Consider the following 27,996-nt stretch of genomic DNA (forward strand, 5'->3'; position numbering starts at 1 on the left):
ATGCGAACACAATCTCAAATGCTCCGAAATGTACGCATATTATTGCATATGCTTTGGTACTGTTGCTTCCGACATTTGGTGCTGCGCTTATTATTTGTCACAAGCTTATTGTTCAGGGTTTATATGACAATAAATATTTGAATTGAATTGATTTGAATTATTATTATTCTTTTTGTCAGGCATTGTCTATTCAAGGGCGAATATAAACAAAATACATTTTGATATCTATTTCAAAGGATTTAACATTGTATATAAATTACAAACTAGAACTGTTGTATATGAAGAAGATGCTGCTGTAAGAGTTCTTATCTCTAACAGCTATCTGAACTGCAACAGCAAGAAGAAGTAGGTCAAATACAAACCAGCTAACTGAAAGACAAAAAAAACATTAAGCATTGTAGATAAAAACAGTTATTATAGATTGGATTTCATGATAACCGTCAAAATATCAGGGTATTGCGAGAAGAGGACAAAAAGTCCCAAAATATGCATTCAGTAATCTTAAAAAATATATGTATAAAAACGTTTAAGCCAATGAAACGCTAAATGGTATACGTTCCTTGTGATTGTGTTACTTTTAACGTTTACTTAGTTTTTAGAATACAGTTTCAGCGACAGTTGTGACAACTGTCCCCCAAATCCTCCTTTTAACACGTTTTCTGATACCAAAGAATAAGAAAATTCATGACCTTTAGGCCATACCAATTCTGTTTCATATGTATATATTGTTTGTATACAATTTCTTAGGAAACCAAAGCCAAGACAAGAATTTGTAATCAACATTTGAGTTAAGATGAATGTGTTGGACGGAACTAAATGTTACTTACAGTTAGAAGGAGTTCTTTTGTGATGGTGACCAAACCAAACGCTGTTAATCCTACGGATGAACTTGTCAATTTTGACAGGAATAGATACAGCTGAAAAACAACAACAAATAACATAAAATGAAAATGTTTGAGATATAAAATAACAACAAATAATTTAATAATTTAATTTTGGATGTAACGCGTTTTCTGATTGGCTGACGTTATTTTGTTATCAGCCCATAGACATGATTTTGTCATGTGACCGTGACGTCATCAACGATTTTTCCTGATTTACTCTTTTAACTTGTTTTTACTGTGAGTATTGCTGTGTGGTTTTTTTTGTACATTAGCTAGAGGTATAGGGGTTGAGATCTCAAAAATATGTTTAACCCGACCTTATTTTTTTGCCTACCCCAAGTCAGCACATACAAGTCATGATTCATTTTGAAGTTTTTGGTTTGACCTGTTTACTAGTAGAGTGAACTCGTCACTTTACCACGAGGCGACATATTGGACTCACCTTGAATCTCTACAATACTTGTATTATAAACCACAAACCCAATATATTGGTAAAAATACACAAAGATATCGTATCAATGAATGCAAGCGTTTACTGAAAGCAAGCTTAAAGAACTTAATCTTTACACATTCTGATATCGAACGTTTAATTTCCGATTCGAGTTCCTACAGCATCTTCGTGATCAATGGCGAAAAGGGTATTTTCATATGTTAAGCAGATTAAATGTGTACACAGAACTACTATACAGATCTATACAGAATTACAGTGAGTATGCCAGTCTGATACATGAAAAAGCAGATAATTTTGTCTCTTAAAACGGAAAATCGGAAAAAGCACAAAAGAACTTACTTCATGGCTAGTATGTAATACTGTCGCTAAGAGTTGGCCTACCCACTCCCTCGTTTATATTTTTCATGTCATGGTCATTTAATATATCACTGTATTTTTATAACAACTAATGTATTCTAAAAGTATATAATACCTGAGGTTGATCTTCCGGTTTGATGTCATTAACGTCTATGTCGTAAAGGTACTCTAATGGTGCATGAGCCTGCAAGAAAGAAAAGCACACAAATAGAGTGTTGTTTCAACAAACTGGTCAACACTTGAAAATAGGGTTTTGTATCCTCACTTTAAAAAAATCTGTAAGGTTTTCAAATCTTTTAATTATTTTGATTTGCGGTTAAGCTTAAAACTTTTGTATTCAGAAATTATTTTTCATGAAAAATAAGTTTAACCGCCTATACATCACTTTCAATTAATTATGCTTTGCAGGTAATAGGCAAATGGACCTTTAAAAGGAGAAAAAACCCAGCTTGAATCATAACACAATGAATAAAAAAAAAAAAATGTCAGACGGCGATCAACAAATTACTGCAATCGCGACTGAATTACATGTTCCTGATTTAGGACAGCCAGATACAGAATGTGATAGGGTTCATTATATTTATGTGAGCAGTAAATCCATCACCGATCCTGAGACTGGTGAATCAACGGAATACAAAAACGGTCTGTAAAATCACATTGCATAAAAACAAATAAAAAATTGAAAAAACAACACAAAAATACAGAGCTATGTCATAGTATTCACAGTTACTGAAAGCTAGCTATACTACTCGATATAATTGCAATGCATGTTTTGTTTTCTAGTATTAAATAAATCAATGTTAGCACCGATAAATACAATATTCAACGATCTCATTAAAATGCTAAATTTAGTGATAACCTTAATGATGTGAGGTATGCAAAGAAATAATGAGGTGGTATATATCGTTTCTTTATCAGCTAGCTCTATCAATTTCATCACCGTAAACATTATGATGGGATTGGATGGGATATGTCGGACTGATGTTTCATCTAATTCGCATTTTTTTTTAAAAATAAATCACAAATTGCGAATTAATATAAAGAACCGAGGAAAGGAGGGAATCGAATCGTAATCCTTGGCTAGCGAAGATACTTGTTTAATTGATTGGAAGTGTCTTTATGATAGTTTTGTTAACACATTTCACCCGTATTTAATATTATAAACCTATCTGAACCTGTTTTTGTATAGCGAATATGATGTTATCTTTAAAAAAAAACCCAAGAAACGGGGAAACATTTTGATTCAATGTTTTTAGAATTTGTATCTTGGTAATTCTTATTTTCTTTATCATTACGTGATCTATTGTGTAGTTTGATTCCATATCATTTGTCTAATGACATTTTGTTTTTATTAAATCCGCTTATGACATTTTTTTAATCCATTCGTTTATTTTCATAGATATACAATTACCTTCTCGTGAAGAATGGAGGCTGAGAAAGAGCTGCCGCCTATATAAACACAACTGGAAATGAGCCAAAACACCAACATTGCTGTAGCAAACTTATCATATGACTCGTTTAGAAGTACAAATGCTATAAAACAGCCATTTGCAATGTTAAGCACAAACCAAGTAAACAAAAGCCAACTGAAACAGCTATCCAATATGCCGATAGTTTTACATAGTTCTAAGTGTACAATCCGAAGCTTAGTACTAGTAAGTTATTTTCCAATTTTACCACAGTTATCCTTAGTTTGCTTGTAGAGAAAGCTGTTGAATGTCTCTAAGTCATCTTTTAGAGTTTAACTGAGAAGCAAAAAGAATATAACTGGAAATATCCACGCTATTGTGTCAATAATATTTATTGCATAAGCAAACACTTTAACGATTATTGTTATTTCAAATGGAGTTAAAAAAAATCCGAGCGAGAACGAATCAGATGCTGTTCCAAGCTCTGCAAACATTATTATGCCAACCGATATGACGTTAAAGAATAGTAATATGAATGCTGCTATCAAATAAGCTGTTACTTTTAATCGAGTTGTTGTTTTCTTTGATATTATTCTAAAATGTGAAAATGCTAACTCTCGGCTTTTATTTCAGTGATAAAAGAAAGCACGTAATCTTTCTGGTTTGTACGAAATGTATAAAAGGGAAGCCATGTTAACAAAACATAGAATCACCCATGTAATATTGACCAGTTAAAAGTTTCGAGTTTCATTTAAAAATTCTCCTACGAAAATACCAACTATAGCTCTGACACAATTCATTCCAAGTAAAATAGCAAGGATACAGCAAAATCCGAAATGTATCTTTCTACATGGTGGTAATTTTTGTTTAGTCAAAGTTTTTTCATTTCGACCGTCATTTAAAATGTTGAAGGAATGAAACATGCCAAGCCATGACATTGCTGTGATGTTCCAGTACAAAGTATACACAATATCATCTGTGATCCGAGTGTTTTCAAAGGTCCAAGCAATTTTTGAAGAGGAATTTTCGGATATTGTTCTCCTCTTTGTCGACGATGCCATGTTGTCTTCAAAACCACTTGTAGCAAAGGAACTGTTATAACACTAGCTTCCGAATATCCAATGGGACTCAAAGGCGTATGAGGAAAACTTGAAATGCATTTTACTTAAAACTTCAAAATGACAGTAAATGAAATTAGAGAAATAGATGCATTGTATAAATTATATGCCAACAGTCTAACGCAATCGTTAATCGTTGTAACTTCAATTATTGTATCATGTAATTAGTAATCATAATTGGTATTGATTTTCTTTACATGTTTAAATAACTAAAATAAATATACTTTTATTTATTTTTACTCTGGAAGTGATGAATATTTACTTGCATTTTTATATTGTTTTTATTAGGGGAAAGTTTATTTTTAACCAGTTTAAAGCTAGAATGCAAAGTACTCGCCCCGTCTTCTAAACCTTAAGGCAGCAAGAACCAAGAAACGGTTCTTGTTTTTTTTAAGTTTTCTTTTTTCTTCTGATGTTACTTGACAACAAACAGCTTTTTAAAATTACTATAATTAAACAAGTTTGAAGGAAAAAGGCTGTGGTTTAAATGTTTCCTCGTTGACTATTTAAACCATAAGTAAAACACATAATACAAGTTTTACACAGTGCTGTTTCGAACATATTGTAAACTAAGCCGAACAAGACAGTAGAAAATGGCAAATGATTTTCAAATTTTACTTCCTCTTTCCAATCAAAAAAACAACATGCACTCAAAAGCATATTTCTTTTTCAATGGATTCAGGTTTCCCATTGAAATACAATGAGTTTGAAAATAGCAATGACTGTTTTGTTTGTTTGAAATCTTAGGCTTGAACTTTCGTTTTTCACGGTTAAACTGAAGGTTTTAACCTTTTTATTCATTGATGAAAATAAACCTATTTTAAAACTTAAACCTATAGTTATTACGTTTTTAAGGAGGCTCGAGGGTATCAAAATTTCAGAAAAAAATTAAACATTTGTTTTTCTTTACAAATTTTATTTGTTACCATTTGTAGTTGTTACTTTATCATATGGTACAAAATCATTCAAAACAATCAATTCGTGTTGGCCCCAGATGACTTTTAAAATGTATACATCATTGAAAAAGTTCCAAATTATCTCCCTTTGGTGAGAAAAATGCCATTTTTTGCTTTAAAATTGAAATATCTTTTACAACTTATCTGTGACCTATTTTTAAAAATATAATTTCCATATAAACTGTACTTAAACTAAATTATTGTAAAATTTGAGCGATTTCTGTAATAAATTTCTTTTTTTATTTCGATATTAACTTTTTTTCTCCTATGACTTCAACAGAAAAACGCACTTTTACAAAAATGTATGCTTCTTTCGAAGGCAGATTGTAAGCGCAAATGAACGATGACCCCACTCTTTTCTTTTTTTTTCTTTTAATTTTAAGATAAAATTCATTTATAGAAAAATATAGAGAAGTCCTATATAAATGATTTAGACCCGCGAACCCCCCTAAGCTATACATTTTCGATTTACCCGTTTTACTTCTACACAAAGCATACAATCAAAGTTAGACTCCTATCAATTATTACAATTAAAGATATTGTTTCGTATTATCATACAGTGTATACAACAGATTATCCCATAAAACAGCAACGTACAACATGAAAATAACGAGGATGAAGACAAATCGACAAAGGAAACAACGATGAACAACGAACGGTCGCCGTACGTCCTACAATAATGAAGATGAAGTAAAATACACAAAGGCACCAAAGATGAACAATTAAAGGTCGCATTACGGCCTCAAATAATGAGGATGAAATCAAATCGACAAAGGAAACATATATGAACAACGAACGGTCGCCGTACGTCCTACAATAATGAGGACGAAGACAAATAGACAGTCTCAGAGATGAACAATTGATGGTGTCCGCAGGTCCTTCAATAATGAACAACCCCCTACTGTTTAGTATAGAAAGTTAAAAGTAGTTTACTATTGTTCAAATCGCATAAATCGATTAAGAAGACAAATTATGACAAACACTGAAGAACAGCAGGAACTCCAAAAATATTGAGGGCAGGTGGCTTGATATGTGTAGTATATCCTGATATGCATACACCACCTGCCATTCGAATGCATACTATGTCTATATGTCACAACCCAGAAAGAGAAACCATTGGCAAATCAGATAAATCGAGACTTTTGTACCGATGGATAAGAAACTTTGATAGCAAATTGCGCTAGTGAGTTCAATGATTTCGAGATGATCCTTAAACGTATGTAATTTTGATTTTATCCAACCTACCTCACTACTAGGATAGATGATTCATGAGAAATTTTCAATTGGTCATGGGAAGACAAAATATGAAATTCATTAGAGAAAAAAAAACTTAAAGAAAAAAAACTCTTTCTTTATCTTAATATACTATAAATTTATAACGCTTTGTTATATAAAAAATTAACGCTTAAAATGGTATTGTATTCAAAAGAAAAATAACGCAAGATTATCTCAAGAATTACGAATAACTTTGCACTGTCACGGTATGTGGAGTCAACATTTCAATAATAAAATTAATTAATTTAAAATCTTATTCTTTTGTTGAATTAACAAATTCTTGTCCTGGCAGGCTTGGCAAATTTAGTCGTTCTTTATTGATACATAAACGTGAATACAGGGATATACAACAGACTTGTTTAGGAAAAGATTTGTGCGAAATTAAGGCTTACTTATTTCATATCATATTCATATATGCACCAGAAAAGAATTAGCGGTGCAAATTTATCCATTCATACTCAATTTCTAGGAGTTATAACACTAGTATCGATAAATTGGTACACTTTTAAATTAATAATTTGACTGATATCAATTGAGGTTTATGATCATCCTGCTCGTTTGTCAATTATGGAATTTTCATACTGCTGTATAATTTCAAAACAACAAATGTACTTAGTAATTGCTATTTTATAAACACACCCACAGTAGGTGTCCTTTTAGAGAAATCAATGTGCATTATGGTCCTATGTCAGATATCGAAAACGTGTGAAGGTTTTGTGCATGAATTTCATTCTACGTCTACAACTACGGGGCGCCGAATGGGACTCTTGTGGTTTTGTACAAAATTCAATTCTGTCATAACAAAATCATTTTTGTCTTACAAAACTATGTGATACAGACTTGTTTTGTGAGAACTTCAATTTTGTGATGACAAAATTCATTTGTGTAGACAAAATTAACTTTTGTGAGACAAAATTGACTTTTGTGAGACAAAATTGACTTTTGTGAGACAAAATTGACTTTTGTGAGACAAAATTGACTTTTGTGAGACAACATTGACTTTTGTGAGACAACATTGACTTTTGTGAGACAAAATTGACTTTTGTCATTTTTGTTGAGACAAAATTCAATTTTGTCATTTTTGTTGAGACAAAAGTCAATTTTGTTAATTTTGTTGAGACAAAAGTCAATTTTGTCAATTTTGTTGAGACAAAAGTCAATTTTGTAAATTTTGTTGAGACAAAAGTCAATTTTGTCAATTTTGTTGAGACAAAAGTCAATTTTGTCAATTTTGTTGAGACAAAAGTCAATTTTGTTGAGACAAAAGTCAATTTTGTGACGACAAAATTCATTTTTGTGATGACAAAATTCAATTTTGTAACAACAAAATTGACTTTTATGAGACAAAATTGACTTTCGTGAGACAAAATTGACTTTCGTGAGACAAAAATCAATTTTGTTGAGACAAAATTTTGTTGAGACAAAATTCAATTTTGTCAATTTTGTTGAGACAAAATTCAATTTTGTTAATTTTGTTGAGACAAAATTCAATTTTGTCAATTTTGTTGAATCAAAATTCAATTTTGTCAATTTTGTTGAGACAAAAGTCAATTTTGTCAATTTTGTCTCACAAAAGTCAATTTTGTTTTACAAAAGTCAATTTTGTGTAACAAAAGTCAATTTTGTGTAACAAAAGTCAATTTTGTGTAACAAAAGTCAATTTTGTGTAACAAAAGTCAATTTTGTGTAACAAAAGTCAATTTTGTGTAACAAAAGTAATTTTTGTGTAACAAAATTCAATTTTGTGTAACAAAATTCAATTTTGTGTAACAAAAGTCGATTTTGTATGCAAATTAGTTCACAGAAACCAAACTAAACTAATTTAAATACAAAATTGACTTTTGTCGCTCAATTTTCAAATTAGTTAACAAAAGTCAAGTCTGTGTAACAAAAATGAATTTTGTCATGACAAAAGTGACTTTTGTCCGCTGATAGATAATTTTGTATGACAAAATTTCAAATTTGTAGTATGATACAAATTTTGTTAAACTGAACTCATTTTTGTTGAACAAAAGTCACTTTTGTCCGTACAAAATTGAATTTTGAGTACAAAACCACAAGAGTCCCATTCGGCGCCCCGTAACAACTACCTATTTTGAATTACCTTTTCATGTAGAATAGCTGCTGATATACATGTGGCACATATATAAACCCAACTAGTAATAAGCCAAGACAAGAGCACTGTTGTACCAAACGTATCATACGAACTGTTGAGGAGTAAAAAGGCTATAAAACAGCCATTTGCAATGTTGAGTACAAACCAAGTAAACAAAAGCCAACTGAATGATCTATCAAGGCTTGTGATAGTTTTACATAGTTCTAAGTGCACTAACCGAAAATGAGTAAGATCTTTTCCTATTTTGCCATTGTTATCCTTAGTTTGCTCATTAAAGAAAATGTTGTATGTTTCCAAGTCATCTTTTAATATAGAACATATAAGAACAAAGAACATTACTGGAAATATCCATGGTACTCCGCTAATACCATTTGATATGTAAACAAACAATTTAACAGTTATCGTTGGTTTAAATGGAGCTGAAAAGACAAAGATGAACGATTCGGATGCAGATCCAAGCCCGGCAAACATAAGTAAACCGGTCGCTGCGATGTTAACAGCTAGGAATATCAATGCTATTACTAGATATGCTGTTACTTTTAACTTGATTGTTCTGGTATTTGTTACTATTCAAAAGTGTGTAAATGCAAATTCGCGACTTTTATTCCATTGCTCAAAGAAAACACATAATCCCTCAGGTTTGTAAGAAATGTGTAAAATTGATGCACTTGTGATGAAGCAAAGAGTTACCCATGTACTGTAAACTAGTTTGAAGTTTCGAGTTTCATCAAGCAAGTCTCCAACAAATATACCAACAATTGTTCGAAAAGAATGTATTCCTAGTAAACAAACAAGACTTAAGCAAAATCCGAAATGCATCACTGTTTTTCTACATTGTGGCGATTTTGTTTTCGTCAATGGTATTTCATTATTACCATCTTTTAAGATTTTAAATGGATAAAAAAATCCAAACCATGCCATTGTTATGATGTACCAGTACATTGTAGAGGACATATCATCTGTGCTCTGAATGTTCTCTTTGGCCCAGGCAATTTTAACAGACGAATGTTCAGGTAGAGTTTTCCTTTTTGCCAATGAAGACATAGTTGTCACAGACTCAACTATTAGTTGTAAAAAAATAAACTGATGTAAATAAGATCAGGTTGTTTATCGCCTCGTTGATATAGACGAATTTTGGGGGATAGCGTGCGGTATCAACGATAATTCCCGTTAAGTCGCTGGAACATTTACATACTTAATCATATCCCTTTTTCCCAATGATCAATATCATTACTGAGTATAAAGTTTAAGAAATCAAATAAAAAATACAAATTCAAAGTGTAAATGCCATGCGCAATTTTACCAATTAGAATGTGTTGTACGAAATTATAATTTAAGATATATACAAAATCCACAATAAGGAACTTTCGACGATTTTTTTTTTAATCATATAACACTGACTTCTGAATATTTTATGTGACTTAAAGGCTATAGGTTAACGAGAGGAAAAAATACTTATATTAAAGTTAATACTTAAAAACTACTATTAAAGAAATAGAAGAAATGGAATCAAGGATTGATTTTATGTCAGCAGTTTAATGTTGTAACGTCAATGATTAAATCACAAAAGCCTTAGTAGATGGAGTCAGTATTGACTTTCTTTTCATTCTAATTACTGAAATACTAATTTTGTAAGTGTGTGTTCATCTGATTGATTGATAAGTGTTTAACGCCATTTACAACACTATTGTGCAATTTTGAAGCCTTATTATGTAAAGCTAAATCCATAAAAATAATTGGTAAATCATTATAAAGAAATAACAAAATCAAATCATGTAATGAAACAACTATATTAGGCATAAGCCACATACACATCAATAATGTTAAAACCATATTGAGTAATGGCAGAATCATGTCATGTAATATCGAATAATCATTGAGTAATGGCTATATTGATTTATATCGAAACATCATAATGTTATGTCAAATTCACATTATTTAAAGACAAAACGATCTCCGAGGAAAAATATAACAAAATAACGTATTGTCAGAGGGTCACATACGACGGCTGTGGCGTTACATCAACATGTGTATTGCCTGTCATATGATAAAATACTGTTGCATTACATTACAGTACTGCGTTTGCTGTAATGATACACTTCCTACTATTTCGTAGTATGTTGATAATATTGTAGTAGGAAAATTTTCATGTTATCATTTTTTGGAACGTAATATTTATCTAAAGATGCGGTTATAACTAACAACTGCTGATCGATTCCAATCCCTTTGTTTTTTGTTAAAATTAAAAGCCATTTTATACTGTTACGAAAACTTAATTTGATGTATATGGATCAGTTAACTTTTATGATATAACTGTATGAGTATAAAAGTGCCGACAATACGATTTTAATACAATTTTACAAAGAAACATTTATTCAGTAATAATGTGTATTTTCCATAAGAAGGAAATTTGTTCTTAGAATCCAAATGTTTCTTCTTTGATGCATGCAACGACATTTTCATATTGGCGGTATAGTGTGTTCGAACGAAGATTAAAACTAAGCTTCCGTAATATCGTTTCAGGTGTCGATTATAAAACAATACATAATTGATGTTGTTGTACAAGAAGTGAGATTATTCTGCTGTAATTCAACCTCATGTCAAAATAAAACATTATAAAATCTATTATGACTGATGAATCTCTCTGACCTGATACACCGATCAAAATAGCGGTTTATCGACATAGGAATAGAAATTGACAGATTTATAATTAGCGGTCTATAGGCAAACATAACTTTTTCACCAAATGGGACACAATGATATACACACGAAAAAAATTATAACAGACAGCAAACAAAGATAATCATAGTATTATAGGCTCTCTGCCAAACTTTAAACAGAACATCAGAATAAACTGTAAAAATCAGTTTGAAAGGACTATACGAATTAAATCGATACTGAACACAAAAAAGAAAAAAAAAGTATCGATCTGAAACATAGACATAGAATATAAAAAAACAAACTATGAATGTATGGATCTAAAGCGCTTTTCGGAAGTAACCCTAATTAGAAACACTCAAAACAATTACCATAATAAAGGTAAGGTTGAATAAATACCGAAACCCTTGAAGGCATTATTATTCAAAAATTCCATGAACAATCCAGCCGGTAGGAAACATCTAAGCTTATTCCTATAAATATCAAGTTGAAGGCAGCGATAAGATTCAGCGATAAGATTCAGCGATATTTTATAACGTGAGTTACTTATAAAAAAATTGACTTAAAGAAGAGACAAAATTTTAATAAATGGAGTTAGTTTCGTAGTTGTGTAAAACATAATTGATCCATCAAAGATTAGTTATCAAAACACATTTGAAAGTTAAATTAACCATCCTTCATGTCGAGCAACCCACTACCTTCTAGATTAATTTATCATATCTTCCTGCAAATGAATTCCTATTGGTTATTGAGTTTGTTTGTTTGCTGTGATATTGACGTATTTCACACATCTCTGAGATCTTTTAGTCCATTAATACTTGACCATAGACATTGAGCAAACAAACACTCAATCAAACAAATCACTCTTCAATAAATCAAACATTCGCTCAAAATACATTCAGAGGCATCGATTATGTGACCAGGGATCTCGATGGATGAAAATTGAACGGTGGAGGAACTTTCACCATCACAAACCGTGTCTACAATGTACAGTGTAGCGTGATCGAAAGTATTTCATCCTTCCATGTAAGGAATGGTGAACATACTATTCATTGCTTATTTAAATTATATTTATTTGAATTTCCATTATAGAAGTATCTTGGCTTTTCTACCTCAGGCATAGATTACCTTAGCTGTATTTGGCCAAACTTTTAGGAATGCTCTTCAACTTCGTACTTTATTTGACCCTTTTTACTTTTTTGATTCGAGCGTCACTGATAAGTCTTTTGAAGACGACACGTGCGTCTGGCGTATTTACAAAATTTAGTCCTGGTATCTATGGTGAGTTTATTTATTAATTGCCGTTTGTAACAGTTTTAATGCCAAGCCTTCATGGTCCTCCGTTAGTCGAAAATGACCAAAATCTGTCATGAAGGTCCCCATGAAGTTTTCTTTCTATTTTTTTTTGTGGTTAAAATCAAGTGGAGATTGACAATGTCAAATTCAGAACTCATGAAACAATTAGGCATTACCGGTATTACTGATTTGCAGCGACAACAAAACGTACGGGTTATGTAAAAGGTCGAAGAGATTCGTTAAGCAAACGTTGACAAATAAAATGGTTTTAAATGACTTTATCTAGCAAATTAATGCTATGCAACATGTATCTTTCGAGTCTGAATATAAACCGGAAACGCGGATGTATCAATTTAATTGTAAACTACGAAATGAATTCGGAATTACGATACAATAATGTTGCACAGTAAATATCTAAGTTTTTACATTTTAACTTTTAAAGTAATTCTATATTATCGTTACAGCAGTACTGGAGTTATTTGCGATGAATTAATATTAATGTTTTACGTCTATTTTGAACTTCTTAAAAACGGGGAATGATGATTGCGTAAGTCAGAATAGCACGTGTTCGACTTGTGAACTTTTTGGATTTTAGTTTATTCATTTAATCTAAATTATCATAAGCATTTGCTGAAACTTAGTTGAATAATTGGATAACGAATCGTCTATTTTCAGATTATATTCTCCTGTCTGATTTGTTGTACAAGCTCAGGTACAAGTGATTAGCGCTCTTAATCCGGATAGCCCTTAGGCGTTATAACCGTATTGGATCATAATCTAAAAAGCTTAAGGGTTATGCAATTACATGCATTTGATTATAAAAGCTAAAAAAATGGAGTTGGGCTATAAAAACGATAACATTTTTGAACGATGGCGGCGGGCAATTCAACGATGACGCTGATAATTTTTACGATGGTGCATGATAATTGAACGATGGCGGTGCGCCATCATTAAACAGGCCATGGAGATCCCTGCGTGACGGACGAAATCCCTACCGAAGTAGGGTCAACTTGAAGTGTAAGTAAATTCAAGTTATTCTTGGGAAGATATGTTTATTATCAACCATCATTGGAGCTTTTTGAGGTGGTTAACATATTCACTTCAATGAAGTACAAGTATATAATTATTTTTTTAAATCTTTATGATGATTGAGTGTCAAAATGATAAGAAGTTTTTTTCCTAACATCTTTTTTTCATCTTTTGGTGCAGTAATTAACGGTCACAATTCGATGCATTTACCCCGGTTTCACTTCAAGCATCAACAACAAGAATAACCGTCTTCTAACAGACCACCAACTTTTATTTATTGTTCGTTTTTCTAAGGACATACAAACACATTTGGTTTTGGGAAAAAGTTTGTTTTCCTGCATTAACTTCTTATCGATATAGAATTGCTATTTATTGATGTTGAACATATTGAATGATAAATAAAGGGACACTAGCTGTCAAATTGATGTTCACCATTTAAATGTTAAACATATATGTAGGACTCAAATCTATGGCGGGTTCCAAATCTATGGCAGATTCCTAATCTATGGCAAATGTGACGTTACACACGCCAAACAACTCAAATCTATGGCAGATTTGTGTTTTCTCCAAATCTATGGCAGATCTAACATATAACGTCACAATTCAATAACGCCATATTACATCGTCGCCGTCGCAAGCGATGGCGGAACCCATAGATTTGAACATCATTCTAGATGACAACAATTTGACGATGGTTTACATAAAGATGTGACCCGTTATCCAGAAAAGGGACACAATGTGCTGTACCGGTCGATGAACAAAGTCACCGCTTCTTTCAGTAACGGATATTTCAGAAAAGGAGTTATTATAGTAAACATTTTACTGTCTTCGGTTGTCAAAGCTTATAAAGTGAAACATGAAATTAAAGGATACCAATTTTATTTAGATCGTCATAAAATAAAAAAGATGCTATAACGATGAAGAACATATTATTTGAACATTCAAACTGTTCATTTTTATTTATCCCCTTTTTTATTTATTAAAAAAACACCTTCTTGCTTGTTAAGGGACTTAACGTTAATTACTAGTTGGTTAAATAAATGCACATATAAGAAAATGCTTATTTTTACAAGGCACATCATTTCAATCTTAAAGTGGTTTTACACTAGTAATTTTGGGGCCCTTTATAGCTTGTTGTTCGGTGTGAGCAAAGGCTCCGTGTTGAAGGCCGTACTTTAACCTATAATGGTTTACTTTTAAATTGTTATTTGGATGGAGAGTTGTCTCATTGGCACTCACACCACATCTTCCTATATCTATTATGTTATGAATTCATCATTTACGTTTTGTTTTGCCGCCATGATTTTGTTGACCAGTATTTACTGTTTATTTCATAAATGTTTAAAGACATGCTTCCTGTTGTCGTACATGTTCACTTGTTTAAATAATGCAAGTTAATGGTCGTATGTGTACTGCATTATTTTCAGTTTGTAATTCATTTTCCATAGACTTGCATTGGACACAATAAAAATACGCCAAATATTAGGAAATTACCAAACTTGCCATAGATTAGGATTGTAAAAAATCTGCCATAGATTTGGGATGGCATGACGTCACATTTGCCATAGATTAGGAATCAGCCATAGATTTGGAACCCACCATAGATTTGAGTCTTACATATATCCAAATTATCAAATAAGTATAAATACATACAAACTATTAGAGTATTATTACTACTAAAAGTTAAGGAGTTAGATTGGCTTGAATTCTATAAAATAAACAATATACCGGACATGATTCCGATAAAATTTAGCTTCTTATCTTATGTATTTTAGTCGAGACACCATCTAATTTACTGTCGAGTTGACCTCCAATCACCCCTTGTTGCCAAATAAGCGATATAAACATAAATATAGATATGCAAAGATACCACACTCGTGCATTTGGACTTTTCTTGGTCGGTTTAATTTCATATAAAAGATAAAAAATAAATGTTAATCATCGTTTTTACTCGTATAAGAATGTTCTTTTTGGTGGATCAAATTAGTCAATCAATTGCTTTACCTTTGTTTCACTTTCAATGTTGACATTCGTTTCATTTAAATAATTAAACACGCACAATGCATGCGGTATCAATTTCTATCCAAGGGGTTCAATTGAGTTTATATGAATAGGGATTCGATAATAAGGTCGAATTATTACAAGTGAATAATTCATCATCAATGCTTCTTAACCTTATTTTGACAAAATTGAACCATATTGACTGCATAAAGCGATACATTGATTCAAGATTTCATTTTTATTATTGATTGAACAAAACAAATCATATTTTATATTACTTATATATCTAGTAGCTGATGACCCTGTAAGTGTCAACTTATTGGTATGAAATTGATATTCATCGATATCGAATTGTTATAAATCGATATTGAACTACTATTTTTCGATATTGAATTATTATTTATCGAATTTACCTTTTCATGGAGGGTTGCTGCTGCGATTGATGTTCCACCTATGTAAATACAACTGGAAACTAGCCAAAACAGCATTATTATGGTACTACATACGTCATACGAACTGTTCAAAAGTACAAAAGCTTTAAAACACCCATTTCCAATGTTCAGTACAAACCAAGAAAACAAAAGCCAACGGAATGAGCTATCCAGACTGCTTATAGTTTTACACAGTTCTAAGTGCACTAACCGGATCTGAGTAAGGTATTTTCCTACCTTACCATTGCTATCATTCATTTGTTTTGTGAGAAAGCTATGGTATTGTAACGTGTACACAGGGTAAGCGTGTCTATTTCAATTTAGAATGTGTCCGTTACCAGTTTGATACTGGATCCAAAATTGCTCTATTTACAAAATGTATAACAAATAATCTATATTCAAATATATACGCCAATGAACCAAAATATATACAACTGCTCTTTGCAATCTTTAATAAACTATCTATAAACTATTCTACTCAAATTATATACACCGGTACAAATTTGTACTCTTACACATTTGTCCTGGGTCAGGAACAAACTTGTACTCCTGGTACAATAATGCATCCTATATATAGCTACAAGTTTACACACTTGTCTTTGTTCCTCTTGTACAATTATGTACTTTACAAGGTGGTCACACAGACTCACACTTGTCCTATACGGTACAATACGGTTCCGCTTGTAAATGTACAAGTCCGTATTTATAACAGGCACCGACCTGTTCTTTATTACTCTTAGTAATAATAACACAATATTTAATATATAAGAGACAGCGATCTCAAATATCTACGTACCGTACTTCAGGTCTTCGTCTTCAAACATATGACAATCGACCCTGAGCTAGGATTCTCTCCAGCTTATATACCCCAATTGTAGCCGTACCATTATTGAAGGAGGGGTGTTCTACCAAAGTGTCTTGTTACTTGTATCTGAGTTTCCTAAGGAACACCCCTTTATATTGAACCTGACACAAAGTTTACCCGCGAAACATCTTACTCTTTTCTATGTTTATTAAAGTATTTTACAAATATATAAAACAAGGCTTCTGCCGAACTGTAACCAATGTATACAATCTAACTTTAGATACAAAATCATCACAGTATGTCTCTACGTCATCTTTTAGAGTGGAACAAAGAATATTAGGTCAATAATACATAATAAGAAAGCACACATTTTGATTACAACACTCATTACACTGGCATCTAACGTCGTAATGGTCGGTTTGATCTTGTTTGTAGATCTTGGATCAGCATCAGAGACCAGATTGTTTGTCTACTCAACTCCATTTCAACTAACTGTAGCCGTTAAAATGTGTTCTTTCTTATTATGTATTATTGACTTAATAGCTTGGATATTTCCAGTAATATTCTTTGTCCTTTTTTATAAGAAACATCTGCTAATGGGGATTTATTTTCCCGAGGGTATCACCAACCAAGTAGTCAGCAATTCTGTGTTGACTTGAGTTATCAATGATATGTTCATAATCATGAATTAACTGTTAACAAAACTTTGATTTTAGTTTGAATAAAAACTAAGGCTTTTCTACCTCAGGTTACCTTAGCTGTATTTGGCAACACTTTTAGGATTTTTTGGTCCTAATGCTCTTCAAATTCGTATTATATTTGGCCTTTTGGGCATTTTTATATTTGAGCGTCACTGGTCAATATTTGTAGACGAAACACGCGTCTGGTGTAAAAATAAAATTGTAATCTTGGCATATATGATGAGTTTATCTGCATGTTTTATGTGATTCAAATGCTGAAGTTGGATTAGTAGTTTTAATGCGTATTTGTTACAGAAAAACTGGTTTTAGTTTAAGGTTTTGAGATAATACTTTTAAAACTGACAATTAAAGAAATGGACGCATTGATTCATTAATTTAACGTTGTAACTTCAATAGCTTGAATTGGTCGTTCGAGAATCAGTAACTGTAATTGGTATTGACCCTCTTTTCTAACATATTCATTTCATCAGTTTTTAATCATCAGAAATAGATGAATATTTGCTTTGAACATTTGCTCTATTATATTTTTCACGATTTGTCAATTAAGAAATGACTATCACCATTAACACCCATACTATAAGCAAACAATGTTTCATTTAAACTTCATTAGCTTTAGAAAAAGCTTGTATTATTATTTATAAGGACTACACATCCAAATAAAGCAGAGTGAAAAGCTTCATCAATAATTCGTTTAGTTTTGTTTATTTACCTTTAATACCGCATTACTATTACCATTCCAAAAAAATCCTTGTTTCTATAACAGAACACATATTAGATTAATTTGTATGGGCAACAATTTTCATAGTGATCCCTTTTGGTAAACAGCACCACCACTTTATAAATATTTCCGTTTTGTTCAGACTACAATTACACATAGATGTCCGAACAAATTCTCTTTCTTTGGTTAAACTTTTAAGAACGGCAGTTTTCGGATCATATGAAGTATAACTGACTTTTGCCATCAAGCAGTCCAAGAACATGTGTTATTGCATCACAGACAAACAAACAGTTGTTATAGTTAAATGATAGAATTTTGCCAAAGACTCGTTTGATAAGATTTGTTTTGATTATGAAACGTGATCGCAAATGTTTTCGACTTTCAAAGAAAAAAATAAACCATGCACAATTAGTCAGAGATCACCTGTTTTAAAAGTTCATTGAAACAATCTATCTGAATAGTATACAAAAATCTACCGAAATCAAAGACGATTCAAAGAAGGGGGGAGTCTACAAAATCTGACGAAATCAACCGTTTGACTTTAATGTGTTCAACATTCGATTCGTAACATTTATTTTTTTGCGATATTGAAATTATGAAAACCAAAATGACAATGTTCAAAGTTATTGTACAATGCTAGTATTCAGTGTCCAGAAGGAAATAGAGAAACCGATACGTTCTTGGCATGTGGAATATTTGGTAAATTCATTATGATATGGTGTTATATTCTGAAAATAAACAAACTGGATGAATGTTCTTCATGCAATTTACGAGGTCCTGTTCTCACGAAGTAGCCTCATGTGTCGTTTATTAAGGATTTGTTTTGGATTTCAGGTTTAGAAATACATTTGAGCTTGCTTTGATAATACCATTAATTCACCAAAGGGCTAAAGGTAATGGGCCCTAAATGTTAACGCATGTCTGATTTGTTTTTAACTTATTTGATTTTTACTACTTTAAATCATAGACTCCAAAAATAAAAGCTGGAAGTGATATCCATGGTTCTAGTACTAGTATATGAATATCATATATACCAACTATTTCAAAATCAAAGATATTTCCGATAGAAGAGGAACAAAAGATACTAGAGGGACAGTCAAACTCATAGAGTGAGATAAGCTGACAACACAATGTCTAAAAATAAGACGACAAACAGACAAATTATAGTACAGAAGCCCCAACATAGAAAAATAAAGACTAAGCAACACGAACCCCGCCAAAATATGGCGGAGATCTTAGGTGCCCCCGGAAGAGTAAGCAGACCCTGCTTCACATGTGGCACCCGTCGTGTTTCTAATGAAATTTCAAACCCGGTAAATAGTCTAATTCGGTAGGTCACATTCGTGAAAAGGGAAAGATAATGATAAAGAACGTATTCGATATCATCTGTGAAACGCTTATTCAATAACCGCCGACAACCTCGTAATGCGCAGTCACCAAATGTTCTATAATTTAGTGAGATAACATCCTCTATATACCGGAAAGTAAAAACAGATAGGCTGTAGGTGATATAAATGTTATAAGAATATCATATATACCGACTACAATGTATTTCAAAATCAAAGGCATTTCCAGTAGATTGTATAGAGAGTTGACAATTTCTTAGTAGTTCTGAATAATTTTGAAATTGCTTTAAACAGAAATGACTCTACTGTCACTACAACAACAAAAAAACGTCTAATTTCATTATACATATATCATTTTTTTTAAACATTTGCCCACCCCTTTGTCTATGTTGATTTACATAAACAAAGGCTATGATGAGTTTCATTCTGCTCGTTTTCATGTAAACAATATTTCATAATTTAGAATCAAATTACCTTTTCTTGGAGGATGGCCGCTGATATAGATGTTGCACCTATATAAACACAGCTGACAATAAGCCAAAACACGAGCACACTTGTACCAAATATGTCATATGAACTGTTAAGAAGAACAAACGCTATAAAACAGCCATTTCCGATGTTAAGCACAAACCAGGTTAATAAAAGCCATTTGAATGAGCTATCCAGACTATTGATAGTTTTACACAGTTCTAAGTGCATTATCCGAAGCTGAGTGAGATATTTCCCTATTTTGCCGTTGCTTTCCTTTGTTTGATTACTAAGAAATGTGTTGTATGTCTCTAAGTCAACTTTGAGAGTAGAACAGATAAGAACAAAGAATATGACCGGATATATCCATGCTATGTTGTCAATTACAAGCAATACATAACAAAACACTTTTACGGTCGTCGTAGGTTTAAATGGAGCTGAAAAGACGAGCGAGAACGAGTCAGATGCAGATCCAAAACCACCAAACATGATTATACCGACCGATACAATGTTAAAAAGAACAAAGATAAAAGCTATTGTAAGATAAACAATTACTTTTATTTTGATTTTTTCTCCGTTTGTTTTAAATCCAAAATTTAAAAATGCAAATTCTCGACTTTTATTCCACTGATCAAAGAAAGAACGTACTCCTTCTGGTTTGTATGAAACGTATAAAAGAGATGCACAATTGACAAAACAAAGAGTTGTCCATGTAACATGAACAAGTTTAAAGATTCTAGTTTCATCTAGAAAGTCTCCAACAAAAATACCAACTGTAGCTCTGACACAATTCATTCCCAGTAAAAGAGCAAGGCTAAAGCAAAATCCGAAATGCATCATTGTTTTAAGCTTTCTACATCGTGGTAATTTTGTTTTCGTAAATTGTTTTTCATTTTGACCATCTTTTAAAATTTCGAAGGGATAAAACAAGCCCAACCATGATATTATTATAATGTACCAGTACATTGTAGTGGAAATATCATCTGTGCTCAGGATATTCTCGTTGGTCCGAGTGATTTTTTCAGACGAATGTTTGAATGAAACTTTTCTTTTTGTCAATGAAGACATCGTTAGTTCAGGTTCACTCTTAGTTTATCCCGAAAAGAAGCACTAGCGTCAGAGAAGAAGCACTAGCGTCAGAGCATTTGGTTTAACTAAATGATTTCAGTTAGTTTGATAGACTTTGCAATGCTTTTATATCTATACTGTTAATTGCAATTAAGGAATTCAGAAAAATGGGAGGATTATTGGATTTCATTGTCAATAGCTAAATTAACGTTAAAGTTAATCGTTGTAACTCCCATTACTGAATCATTGTGTCTTTAGTAAATGGAATTTATAGTAACCGTTATAATGCCTAACAAGATTTTGTGAGATATACGAAATTGACATTAAAATGGTCGTCCAAAAATAAGCAGTTTGAACATAATTTGACATTTTTGACTGACTTAATAAGTTTGGGATTAATTGTGATTAATATATTCCAATGAGACTTAAAATGCCTTTCCTGTTATGATAAATAGTAATTTAACAGGGATAGCCGTACGTAAAATAAATTTCGGCTTTTCTCTTTTAGAAATACTTATTATTTTTTATTTTTTGTCTATCTGATGAGTTAAATGCAAGAAAATTGGTACCGTTAATTTTATTAAGCCTTTTTCAACTGATTTGTATGGTTCGTTCTTATGTTGTACTGTTATACCACTGTCCCAGGTTAGGGGGGGGGGGGGGGGTTGGGATCCCGCTAACATGTTTAACCCCGCCACATTATTTATGTATGTGCCTGCCCTTGTAATTCAGTGGTTGTCGTTTGTTTATGTGTTACATATTTGTTTTTCGTTCATTTTTTTACATAAATAAGGCCGTTAGTTTTTCTCGCCTGAATTGTTTTACATTGTCTTATCGGGGCCCTTTATAGCTGACTATATGCGGTATAGGCTTTGCTCATCGTTGAAGGCCGTACGGTGACCTATAATTGTTAATGTTTGTGTCATTTTGGTCTTTTGTGGATAGTTGTCTCATTGGCAATCATACCACATCTTCTTTTTTTATATATTGTTTAATAGAATAAACGTCTCATTTGTAAACTTTCTCTTTTTTCTTCGCATTAAGCTTTAAAAAATATGTCTATCTTATATTTACTCTGAACATTTTGTGAAAATCATACCTTTACTTTCATTGATAAATTATTATATTGACTTGTACATTGTTCAGTTTAAAGGTCATTTTGATAGCCATACACAGTCAGACACATTCTTGATAATTAAAAGTCATGTATGAAAAGCAGGTCAACCAATTGCTTTATCCAATCAAATTGCCTAAGACTCAATAACAATGACTAGTCCACATTATACACAACATTAGGGGTAAACTGGGTAGGGAGAAAATATCAGATATTTTAAGTCATTTTTTTTGCAATAACGAATAAAAGTTTTCAAGCAAACAAATTGCTGTAATTTCATAAACATGTCGTTCAGTATAGTTTTTGTATCGTTTAGTGTGGCTTTAAAAAGTATTGGCTTCAAAAGTGTACATACTTGTAGATTTTATACAGCAGAAAATTCGCCTTATTTAATTATTGAATGTTTCACAAATATTACACTACTACAAAGTAAAATCATTTCTTAAAACACTGCAAAGAAATCATTCTGATTGATATAGTGGTATTGTTATACATTGTGTTTGAATGAATAAACATCGAATTCCCTCAAAGAATGGTATCACACACTTAAGTTACTTTAATTTACTAAAACAGATATCTTTCTTTTTCATAATTTAATTTATTTGCATTTGGTAAATTAAAAGTTGACAGTGGCAAATAACGATTACTGTTATAAGTACCACACGCCAATGACTTTTAAAAAGCTTTCATAGACATACGAAGATGTGGTACGAGCAATAATAGGACAACTCTTAAGCGAGCTCACAATTTGTAAAAGTAAACCATTATAGGCCAAAGTACTATCTTCAAAACGAAAACTTCGCTCTAACCAACCTATATACACAGTCTTGATATGAAACATCCAACATCTCACATCAATTCAGTTAAATAACTTTATCACCATTTATGAATATTTTTCTTGTACAAAACGAACAGATTTGAGATTTTTATACGACAGACACAGAAGTTGACCTTGAACGGTATATCACCCTAGATAAAACCGACGAGGAAATGCATCACAATAAACGAAAACAGCGACAATCATAAGATAACGGGATCTCTCTAAAACCTAGGTCAATTGTGTACTCAACAAAACATCAGAACAAACGGAAAACATATGTTTTAATTAATTAAACTAATCAGGTGTATGCTAAGCATCTAAGCATCAAAATCAAAGTACCTAGTACCTGAAACAAATCTATAAGATGTAAAAAAAAAAAACCAACATCACACAGAATGCGTCCAAAGCGCATTCTGAATTTACCTTTGTCAGGAACGATGGAAAAAACATAACCAAAAGCTTCAATTCAACGCACTGAGCAGAAAACCAAAAGCATAGTCCTTAATCGTTTTTTTTTGCATTTTTGGAAGCTTTAACTCCCATTTGAATTACCGATATTTACAAATCCTTTATATATTGACTGATGAAGCAATCCCAAAAGACTAAATAGGTTAATGTGACTGACAATTATTGGGATCAAGCCAGCTACTAGTAATTCTTTGTTAACATCCACCACAGATGTAACAACACAGCCGGTTAAAAGAATCAAACAAGCATACCAATTAATCTCACAAACACTAAAAAAACAAGTCCTCGTTAATGGTAAAAATAATAACGTCGCAAACTAGATTTTTTTAATGATAGTTAATAAATTAATAAAATGGAAAAAATGGAAGCATTGATTTAGCGATTTAACGTTGTAACTTCATTTACCTATTCATACTGGCACCAGTAGATGTGATTGATATTTACCTTCTTTTCTTTCAATAACTGAAATATTAATTGCTTCAGTTTCAAATCATCAGAAATTGTTGACTATTTGATTTGAACAATTTGCACTAGTTTATTTTTCACGATTCGCCAATTAGGAAATGACTGTCACCATTATCACCCATTGTTATAGGCAAACAATGTTTCGATAAAACGTCATTAGCTTTTGAAAAAGCTTGTACGCTATATAAGGACTCCACATCCCATTTGATACAGAGTGAAAAGCTTAGACAACAGATAGTTTTGTTTATTTACTCTAACCTCAATATATTAATCCCTCCGACAAAATTCCTTCTGTCTTTAACAGGACTAATTTTAGATTTTCCACAAATCTCCATAGTGACCCTTTACCGGGGTTTGAATTTTCATTTGTAGCATGCGTCCGTATTAGTCAACAACACCACCTTCTTTGAATATTTCAATTTCCATCAAATTTGTTTGATAAGCAGTTTTCAGATCAAAGGAAGTAATATTGAATATTGCCATCGACCAGTCCAAGAAAATATGTTGTTGTATAATAGACAACAAAAAACGGTTTTCAATTAAACAATAGAATCAAACATTTGACAAAGACTCATTTGATACAATGTGTTTTGATAGTGAATTTGATCGCTAATGTTTTACATGCATTTCGACCTTCAACAACATAAACGAATTATACACAATCAGTCCGAGATCATATGTTATAAATGTACCTTGAAATAATCTATCAGAATACTATAAAAAAACGAAATCCAGGGGTGGTGTTCTCGAAAGTATCCTGAGATTCGTCCTGAGACACATCTTACACCAATTTCAGGATGGACTTAGGATCAACTTAAGACACGTTTAAGTTGTGTCTCGAAACTATCTCAGACGAATCTTATGTTAGGACGTCCTAAACATATCCTAAGTCGAAAGGAGTATGTCTGGCAAGACCGATTTTGGCCTCAAATTTCAGGTTCATCTGACGAAAGATTTTGACCTTTTTTTTAAACACTTTAAAATTGTCTATTTTATTTGATTCTATTAGTTTAGGTGAAATATTTTCACAGATTTTGTCATTAAAAACGATCCGATTTAAGCTCAAATATGAAAAATCTACCAAATATTTCGAAAAATGTCACTTTTCAGATAGTTTTTGTCAAAAATGAAAGTGGCCGCATCCGTGTTCATCCTCAACCTTTATATATGTTATGTATTATCATCAAATACAACTCATATTTTAATATTAAGGATAAACACGAATGCGGCCACCTTCGTTTTACACGAAAACCGTCTAAAATTATACTAAAATGCTAGAATTGTGAAGATTTCATTGATTTAGAATAACTTTATGGTGCTAGTACCCTATATATGTGCCAAGTATTGTAAAAAAACCAGCCCACATTTATGAAGTAGAAGCATTCTACAATTCATAATATAACTAAAAGTTTACATTTTAAGATTTTTGTAAAACTGCTATATTTTGGGGCCAAAAAGGTGTTTTACCGGACCTTCTCCTTTTAAATAGTTAAAGATATTTTTGATAAAAGATTTATTAATGACGAAATTATTTAATAAACTTGTTTGCGATTTTTTTAAATAACATGTACGGAATTAAATGCATAATTACCAATGAAATTATATAAAAAAAAATAATTGTTATTTAAACTGGAAAACAATTTGTTTTGAAATGAGAATTAAATTCCTAGTGTAATCGTACCGTGAAACACGAAGTTCAAAGTTTAAAATCATGCAATTTCTGTATGTACGAGTTAATAACCGATGTAGCGTTTCATTTCATGTTCATTTTGACGTAAAATAATGAGGAAAAGGCGAAATCCTAACTTTATTACACTAGGATGAAGATAGGATGCTCTCAAGACACCTTATTGGGTGTCCTAAAGTTAGGACGAAAAATGAGAACTATAATATATTACGAGAGCTTCGAGAACACGACTTAGGACAAAGACTTGTCAAAAGATAGACTTAGGACACGTCCTAATCCTAAGATAGCTTCGAGAACACCACCCCAGGTCAATTAAAGAAAGGGGAAATATTTTACGCGTTCTTTATTCGTAACAATTATTTGTTTGCAATATTGAAAATAAACACCTGGAATGACATTTTTTAAAGTTATCGTACATGCTAGTATTCAGTATCAAGATGAAGTTGGTAACTGATGCGTTGTTGATATGTGAAATAAATGTCTGATTTAATATGATATTATGTCATATTTTGAAAATAGTCATATAGTTATAACCTTCATACAATTGACGCGGCCCTGTACTTTGATAAATGTTTGGTTTTGTTTGGGTTTAAGGTTTAAAATAAGTAGGGGCTTATTTAGGGTATAGCAATAATTCACTAAAGGGCTGAAGGTCATATGTCTCTTCAAGTAAATGAATGTCGGATTATCTTAACTAATTTGATTTCTACCATTTTAAGTCAAAGGCTCAAAATATAAAAGCTGGAGGTATTCCAGTAGCTTGTATGGAAAGTAAACAATTTCTTACTAGCTCTGACTAATATTGAAATTGCTTTAAACATAGATGACTCTACTGTCACTACAACACATAAACGCCAAATTTCAATACACATACGTGCATACATGTCAACCAATGGTATTTTAATCTTAAAATTAGTAATGCTGTGTATTTTTAGCAAATTTCGATGTCAGACCACAAAATTAGTAATGCTATGTAGATGAAATTAATTTTGATGCAAAATCGGGAAATAATCATTGCTCTGGGTGGCTTAAGCCAAAATCATTATATAACTAAAAATTAAAAAAATTGCCCACTCCTTTGTCTATGTTGATGTTCAAAACCAAGGGCCAGTATGAGTTTCACTTTATTCGTTTTCTCATCAGAATAATATTTCATAATTAAAGATCAAATTACCTTTTCCTGGAGGATGGCCGCTGAAATAGATGTTGCACCTATATAAACACAGCTGGCAATGAGCCAAAACACCAGCACACTGGTACCAAATATGTCATATGAAGTGTTAAGAAGTAAAAAGGCTATGAAACAGCCATTTCCAATGTTAAGCACAAACCAAGTAAACAGAAGCCAACTGAATGAGCTATCCAGACTGTTGATAGTTTTACACAGTTCTAAGTGCATTATCCGAAACTGAGTCAGATTTTGTCCTATTTTACCTTTGTTATCCTTAGTTTGCTTATTTAGAAATGTGTTGTATGTCTCCAAGTCATCTTTAAGAGTAGAACATAGAAGAACAAAGAATATGACAGGAAATATCCATGCTATTCCGTTAATAACATTTAACAAATGAACAAACACTTTAACGGTCGTCGTAGGTTTAAATGGAGCTGAAAAGACAAGCGAGAATGAGTCAGATGCGAATCCGAAACCACCAAACATGATTGTGCCGACCGATACAATGTTAAAAACTACTAAAATAAATGCTATTGTAAGATATACAATGACTTTCATATTTATTTTCCTTCCGTTTGTTTTAAATCCAAAATGTAAAAATGCATATTTTCGACTTTTGTTCCATTGATCAAAGAAAGCACGTAATCCTTCTGGTTTGTAAGAAACGTATAAAAGGGATGCACTATTGACAAAGCAAAGAATCACCCATGTAGCATGAACAAGTTTAAAGTTACGAGTAAGATCTAGAAAGTCTCCTACAAAAATACCAACTGTAGCTCTGACACAATTCATTCCTAGTAAAAACGCAAGGCTAAAGCAAAATCCGAAATGCATCACTGTCTTTCTACATCGTGGTAATTTTGTTTTCGATAATAGTTGTTCCTTTGGACCATCTTTGAATATTTCGAAGGGATAAAGCAAGCCAAACCATGACATTGTTATGATGTACCAGTACATTGTCGTTGTAATATCATCTGTGCTCCGATTGTTTTCGTTGGTCCAGGCGATCTTAGCCGAGGAATGATCGGTTGAAGCTTTTCTTTTTGTCAATGAAGACATTGTTACTTCAGGTTCACTTTTAGTTTGTACGGAATAGAAGCACTGGCGTCAGAGCATTTGGTTTCACTAAATGGTTTCAGTTTGTTGAAAAGAATTTCAAATGCTTATGTATACGCTAATGCTTG

At 32.0% G+C, this 27,996-nt stretch overlaps 1 protein-coding gene across 1 annotated transcript; it reads right to left on the minus strand.

Annotated features, from left to right (window-relative positions):
* Window positions 1-212: 212 nt before the first annotated feature.
* On the minus strand, window positions 213-27,996 carry LOC134709253 (uncharacterized). Its single transcript, XM_063569421.1, has 4 exons — window positions 26,816-27,996; window positions 1,808-1,876; window positions 828-917; window positions 213-369 (listed from the first exon to the last, which is right to left on the minus strand). The coding sequence occupies exons 1-4, from the start codon at window positions 27,869-27,871 to the stop codon at window positions 319-321; spliced, it is 1,266 nt and encodes a 421-aa protein (XP_063425491.1). The 5' UTR covers window positions 27,872-27,996; the 3' UTR covers window positions 213-318.

The sequence above is a fragment of the Mytilus trossulus genome, chromosome 3 (assembly GCF_036588685.1).
Source record: "Mytilus trossulus isolate FHL-02 chromosome 3, PNRI_Mtr1.1.1.hap1, whole genome shotgun sequence".
Lineage (NCBI taxonomy): Eukaryota > Metazoa > Mollusca > Bivalvia > Mytilida > Mytilidae > Mytilus > Mytilus trossulus.

Excerpts from the sequence above, each read along its gene's own strand:
- LOC134709253 (XM_063569421.1), bottom strand. The coding sequence starts at position 27,871 with ATGTCTTCATTGACAAAAAGAAAAGCTTCAACCGATCATTCCTCGGCT. Across the intron at positions 1,877-26,815 it reads CGGCCATCCTCCAGGAAAAG|GCTCATGCACCATTAGAGTA; the intron begins GTAATTTGATCT and ends TCTTTCTTGCAG. Across the intron at positions 370-827 it reads CAAAAGAACTCCTTCTAACT|TTAGCTGGTTTGTATTTGAC; the intron begins GTAAGTAACATT and ends TTTGTCTTTCAG.